This window comes from Carlito syrichta, unplaced genomic scaffold (genome assembly GCF_000164805.1).
Source record: "Carlito syrichta isolate Samal-C Ts95f unplaced genomic scaffold, Tarsius_syrichta-2.0.1 Scaffold308579, whole genome shotgun sequence".
Classification (NCBI taxonomy): Eukaryota; Metazoa; Chordata; class Mammalia; order Primates; family Tarsiidae; genus Carlito; species Carlito syrichta.
This window is the reverse complement of record NW_007252675.1, coordinates 352834-359721: the sequence shown is the minus strand read 5'-3', so window position 1 is coordinate 359721 and position 6888 is coordinate 352834. Positions and strand designations below refer to the sequence as shown.

At 54.8% G+C, this 6888-nt stretch overlaps 1 protein-coding gene across 1 annotated transcript in view; it reads left to right on the top strand.

The window, feature by feature from the left end:
• KCNQ4 (potassium voltage-gated channel subfamily Q member 4) overlaps nt 1–6248 on the top strand; it is a 56087-nt gene extending 49839 nt beyond the window's left edge. The window contains exons 12-14 of the mRNA XM_021716247.1: nt 1183–1314; nt 3515–3644; nt 4110–6248. Coding sequence (XP_021571922.1) covers nt 1183–1314; nt 3515–3644; nt 4110–4322 — 475 coding nt within the window. The 3' untranslated portion in view covers nt 4323–6248. The remainder of the gene's footprint in view (nt 1–1182; nt 1315–3514; nt 3645–4109) is intronic.
• Nucleotides 6249–6888: the final 640 nt, after the last annotated feature.

The following is a 6888-nucleotide window of genomic DNA, read 5'->3' as shown; positions in this document are numbered from 1 at the left end:
CTCCAGCAATCCTTCTGCCTCAGCCTTCCAAGTAGCTGGAACTATAGGCGTGTGCTACTACACCCAGCTAGTTTTTGATTTTATTGTAGAGACGAGGTCTCGCCAAGTTGCCCTGGCGGGTCTTGAACCCGCGGGCTCAGGCAGTCCACTCGCCTCAGCTTCCCAAAGTGCTGGGATTACAGGCTGAGCCACCAAGCCTGGCCCCCAAAAATTTGAAAGCCCCTGCTCTACTGACTGTCTTCCTGCCTCAACAACCATGGTGCGGGGGGAAGACAGAGTTTACTGAGCCTTTTGGCCATGACCCAGGCACAGATCAGGCTCCCTGGCCTGGAGTTCTGGCCTGGTCTTCATCCTGGAGTCTCTGTCTCCAGTCTGCAACTATAACTCCACAGATGCCCTTAGGCCCCCAGCCTTCGGGATTTCCCTTTTCTCTTCCTTGCTTATAAGCCTCTTCTCTTTATGTTCCTTTGAAAATCAGAGTCAGTGGGGCCTCCCCTTACTCGCAGAGTCTGAGACCTTTACCCCCTTTCCACATGCCCCACCTCTCCCTTCCGCATGCCCAGCATCTGGAACACAGTGCCTGAGCTGTCACCCCTCACACCCAGCATGCCCCAAACCTCCTCCTCCTGGGTCCCCACTTCAGGCAGTGGCAACACCATCAAGCCTGTTGCCCAAGCCATGGAAATCATCCTGACCTCGGACTAGGAAGCCTTTCAGTGTCACTTCCTGAGCTGTTCCAGGCTGTCCCACACTGCCACTCCCTGGCCCCCTACCAGCTCAGGCCATCCCTCTGCAGCTGGTTTCTCTACCTATGACTCCGCCTCTCCAGGGTATTCTGCATATAGAGCTGTCATGCTAAAGCACACCCCCCCCCATGCCTCAGTGCCCAATCTCTGCCAGGGCTCTTTATAGTACATCCCAAGACTCCTTCTCGAAGCTAATCTCCCTATCTTCTCATATTGCACCCCACCCCCATTAACCTCTTTCCATCTCATTCCTGTTTTTGCAACTGGGACGAGAGGTTGGGAGACCCAGCAGAGGCTGCTTGCAGTGGCCCAAGCAGTGGCCCAAGCAGGAGATGCCCTGGGGCTGGATGCAGAGGTAGCAAAGAGACAGAGAGGAGCCTGGAAAAGAATCCCCTGCTCAAACAAGACCCTCCCTCTGACACCCCTCTCTCTACAGGATTCTGAAGTTCCTGGTGGCCAAAAGGAAATTCAAGGAGACGCTGCGACCATACGACGTGAAGGACGTCATCGAACAGTATTCAGCAGGGCACCTGGACATGCTGGGCCGAATCAAGAGTCTGCAGACTCGGTGGGTACGCCGCCCCCAGCGGGAGAGGGGCCAGGCCAGAGCCATGAGCACCTGCTGCTGTAGCTGAGTTTCTGGCCTGAGCGAGGGCCATGACTAATGCTGTGTACCTGAGGCCAGAACCCACATTGGTCTTGGGTGTGGGTTCTCTGGGTGGTCCTGTGTGAGCATTAGCTATTTGCACTCCTGGAGTGGGGGGTATCAGAATGACTGTTTTCCAGTTCTAAAATAATCAGTCTGAAATAAGCACTGACCTCCCATCTCCCAAGGGGACAGGCGGCTTGTTCTCAATGCCCACCTCTTGCCTCTGGAACACTCCTGCGTCTCTTCTCCAGATCCGGCATTAGGAAAAATCCTGACACTGAGGTCCATATCACTACATCTTGCCCTTCTCTTCTGAACTACATTGTCACTGCTCATTCATCCCTTTATTCACTTAAGAAATAATCACTGGGCATCTACTACTTGCCGTACAGCTGGGGTATAGTGGAAAGCAAAACAGTCTGTGCTTTTATGGAGCTTTCATTCTATCAGGGAGAACAGATGATAAATGAGTAAAACTAGAAGACATCACATGATGATAAATACTAAGGAGAAAAATAACGGAGTTTGCAATTTTAAATAGGTAAGAAGGTAAAATTTGAGACAAAATGGAAGGAGGGGAGACAGCCTGTGGCTGTCTGGGTGAAGAGTTTCCAGATGGAACAGCAAGTGCAAAGGAGAGAGGCGAGTGGCTGGAGTGTTGTTTTATGCACAGCAGGGAGCTCAGTGTGCTGGCCTGGAGGGAGAGGGGCAGGAGATGAGGTCAGAGGAATGATGGCATCTCCATCCCATACCTCTCCTCTTAGACTACAGAAAGCTCTGTAGGTCACTGCAAAGACTTGGGCGTTCATCCAGGATGAGCTGCAAGCATTGGAGGGCTTTGTGCAAAATACAATCTGAGTTGTCTTGTAAAAGTATCACTCTGGGTGTTGTGTTGAGGAGGGATCATAAGGGAGCGAGGATGGACACAGGTAGACCAGTGAGCAGCCTCCTTCAGATGTCCAGGCATGAGATGTGGGCACTTGGACTAGGGTGGCAGCTGCAGCGGTGAAAGAAGTGATCAGATTCTAGATAGACTTTGAAGGTAGAGTTGACAGGGTTTTCTGATGGAGTGTAAAAGATAGAAGAGAGTCAAGGATGAAGCCAAGGTTTTTGGCTTGAGCAAGAGGAAAAATTGAGTGGCTATTTATTGACATGGAGAAGGCAGTGAGTGGAGCAAGATTTCATCAGGAGAGCCGGGACATGGGTTTGTCCATCAGGAGAGCTGGGACATGCTGGGTTTGCCTATGAGACATCCACATGGAGTATGATCTGGCAGTTAGATACAGGAGTGTGTGGTTTAGAGGTGAAGTATGGGATGGAAATAAAGGTTTGGTGTCAACAATGTATAGAGAAGTTGAAAATCATGGAACTGAAGACATTATCTAGTAAGTGAGAGTAAATAGAAAAAAAGGGTCCCAGAAGTGAGCCTTGGGTCCTGCGATGCTTAGAGCCTGTGGAGATAGAGGAGGCGCCAGCAAAGGAGACTGGGCAGGAGGTAGAAAAGAACTGGGAGAGGGTGGTGCCTTGGAATCCAAATGAAGAAAGTGTTTGCAGGAAGAAGGGTGGTCAGATGTATTGAGTGCTGCTAGTCAAGTAAAATGCCGACTGAAAGTTGATCACTGGATTTAGCAGCATGGAGCTTGACAACAGTAATTTTGATGAAATGGTGGGAGTGAAAGCCTGATTGGAGTAGGTTTAAGAGAGCAAAAGAGGAGAGGAGTTGGAGCTAAAGGGTAGAGGTAACACTTACAAGAATTTTGCTGCGATGGAGAGAAGAGTAAGGTGGGATCAGCTCTAGTCATGTCCACCTTATAACTCACATTCCCACGGTCTCCAACCCCCCTTTCCCTGTCCACCATTTCCCACCACTCCTCCACCAGGCGGTTGTGTTACTAGTCATGCTTGGATGCAGTGCCTTTGCTTGGGGTGGAAAACCCTCAGAGCAGGAGTCCCTCCATCCCCAACTCCGCCTCCGTCTGTCAGGGCAGTGGCCCCCTACCTCAGATTTCCTTTCCCACCGGTGCCGGCTGTATCTTCCCCTTCAGCAGGCAACTTAGCATTCTTGTGGAAGAGAGGGGCAGCGTGTGTCTGGACCCTTTTATAGTTCCCTCTCCCTTAGGGTGGACCAGATTGTGGGTCGGGGGCCCGGGGACCGGAAGACCCGGGAGAAGGGCGACAAGGGGCCCTCCGACGCGGAGGCGGTGGATGAAATCAGCATGATGGGACGCGTAGTCAAGGTGGAGAAGCAGGTGAGTGTAGGATGGAGTTTCGCTGGGGTGGCGGAGCTGGTCGACGACAGAGAAGCTTTCGAGGGCCGCGAAGACGAGCCAAAGGAAAGTGCGCGTCTCCGAGCCGTGGCTCAGAGCACCGGTGCGGAAGGCCCTCTCGTCCCCGCCGGGAAGAAGCCCCGCCCACTTCTGCCGGACAACCCTGGTAACCCCGCCCTTTCCTCATAAGCCCCGCCTCCGGGTTTCAGTTGTCTCAGATCAGCCCGCCTAGATTTCCCCTGCTCCATTCGACTCCGCCTTTCTACTAACCCAACCAATCACAACTAAATTTGGCCCCTAGCGGGGCTCTTGGCTTCCATTTTGGTCCCGCCCACCACCCCTGCCCCGAGCCCCGCCTCTGGCCGCGCCTTATCCTGCCCGAGCCCCGCCCCTCGGCCGCGCCCCTATCCCCCCGAGCCTCGGCTCCCAGCCGCGCCCCGTCCCCAGGTGCAATCCATCGAACACAAGCTGGACCTGCTCTTGGGCTTCTATTCGCGCTGCCTGCGCTCTGGCACCTCGGCCAGCCTGGGCACCGTGCAAGTGCCGCTCTTCGACCCCGACATCACCTCCGACTACCACAGCCCTGTGGACCACGAGGACATCTCCGTCTCCGCACAGACGCTCAGCATCTCCCGCTCGGTCAGCACCAATATGGACTGAGGGCCTTCTCAGGGGCGGAGCAACACACGGCCAGCCCGTCGGCCTGGCGCACGGACTCGCCCTCTGAGGCCTCCGGACTCCTCTCTTACTTGAACTCGCTCCCTCGCGGGGAGAGAGGCCACACGCAGTGTTGAGCTGCCTGGGTGGGCGTGATACCCGCTGCGGGTGCCAGCGCCCCGCCCCCACCTCAGGAGCGTGAGATGCCAGGCCGCACCGAGGGCAGCAGCAGCGGCTGTCCCGCGGCTTCTGGGCCCCCAGTGCCCTGCCCACTCCATCAGGGTCCAACACGGCCTACCTGGCAGGGTCACTGCCCCGGGAGTGAGAGCGGGGCGTTGGGGTCCCGGGCCCTGACCCAGCTTCCAGCTATGCAAGGTGAGGTCTCTTGCCCGCCCTTCGGACAGAGCAGGGAAGCCCTCCCGCCAAGTCCCCGCCCCACTTAGGGGTGGGCCCGAGGTGCCCCCACAGGTACCCACAAAGCACAGGACCCTGCCACAAGGCAGGTGGGCACCGTATATGCAAACTATGTTAAATATGCAACTTTAGGGACCCCCATGGGGTCTCTTGCCCCTCTCCCATTGGGAGATGGGCCCCCAGCAGTAGCTGGTCTCAGGCTGCTTGGCTATGACCCTGTTCCTTGTCTTTGACGTATCACCCCATTCCCCACCCAGCATGGGGCCTGTTTCTCTCCTGCCTTCTTCCAAGGGCAGTGCCTGGGCCTTTCTTCCCATTTGCAGGCATCACTTCCCAGGGGCTCCCTCATTCCTACTGGATGTCCCCTCCTCTCCTTTGCCCTCCAGTCGCCTTTGACAGCACAAGTTTCTGTCTTCTCCCCAAACCTTCCAGACAGTGCTCCACGGGCGGTCATCCAAACATGGCCCTTTAGTTTCTCCAGGCACACAGAAAGCCTCTCACACTCACACTGATGCACATAGTCACACACACTTGGAGCTGTGAGCACATAGCCACTCAGCCTTCCCTGGGCCTCTGCAGCTGATGCCAGTGGACTGGTCCTGCGGGGTGATGTCCACTGAGAGGAAGCCCTCCTCCATCTGGGCAGGAGAGGGAGCCCAGGTTTCTCCAGGCCCCATCCAGAACTTTACCACTCCCCTTCCTCAAGAAGATCTCCTCCTCTGTGGTTCAGGAGCCCTAACTGCTGCCTCTGCCTGCCCCCGAGGGCTCTCCTCGCATCCCCACAGCACAACTCAAGCCCAGGCCTGACACCACTGGAGAGACCCCAGGCCCGCTTCTAGCCAGGCACACCCCTTCCTAGTCACTCTAATTCCCAGGGAGAATGATAATGCATCTAGCAGCTATAGCATTCGTGCATCTGGCCTTCACATGCACCGTCTCCCCTCCCTCCTTACCCAACTTCACTTCTGTTGGCAGCCCCGCATCCTGGCATAAGCACCCATCCACTCCAGGACCCCAGCACCACTTTTGTTTCCCTGCCCCTTTGTTCCTCTTCTGCAAGCCAATGCAGGTGGCAGGAGGGTGAGGGGCAGTGGACCAATGGCAACCCTCTATGGGGTGCCAGGGAACAAGGGGCCGAGGTCAAGCTGCCTGCATCTCATACTGGGGACCTGCATGCGCCAGCACCAGGGCCCGGGTTGGATCTTGCTCAGCCCCATGGTGCCCAGCCTCTGCTCCAACATGCCCTCTGCATGTGACTATCATGCCCTGGATGGAGCCTATCCTGGCTCACCTCACCCGCACTGCACTGTCCTCAGAGAGCCCCCCCACCTCCTCAGAGGCAGCTGTGGAGAGGGGCAGGAGAGTGAGATTACCCTATGACCAAAGGAGACATGGGAAGAAGCCCTCCCTCCTTCCACGATCAAGGTTCCCCCACCAACCCGGTTCTCGGATATGCAAGTACCTCACTTTGTTAACTTATTAACTTATTGGTTTCATTAAAGTTTTCATTAGGAAGTGGTTAGTCTTGGATTGGTTCAGTGGCTGTGAGGTGAGGCTCCTGGTTTGGGGGTGGGGAAAAGGAGATTTGGATTAGTCAATACTCTTTTGCGTACAACAAAAACCCAGCTCCATATGGCTTAAGCAAAAAATGAAACATATTGGCCCAGAGAACTAAAAAGTCCAGGGAGTAGATTTAGCTTCATGCACAGCCTCACGGTGCTTAACCATGTCAGGTCTTTGTCTCCTGTCAGCCTTCCTTTCAGGCAGGCTGACCTCTTCTGATGACTGGTGAGAAGCAAGTACTACTTTCCTATAGTTTGCATCAGTCGGGGCCCGATTGGGAAGACAGTTACTAAGTTTTTCAGCAAAGAGAAATTTACTACAGGGAGTGGGTTCCATTCTGTAGGAGGACTGAAAGAACAAAAAGAACACTGGAGAAAATAACTGCAGGAAGCAGCTACCACTCCCAGAGCTGCAGGAATATAGAAATAGGTTGCAGTTATCAGAACCACAAGCTTGCAGAGGAGGAGCCCTGTAGTGCTGGGCCTCAGAAATCTGAAAAGGAGGTACTCTGTGACTGGTGCTGGTATCTCTTAGGGGATGCAGCTTCTCTGGGAATGCAGGAAAAAAGCTGGAGTCTGGGATCAACTGTTGC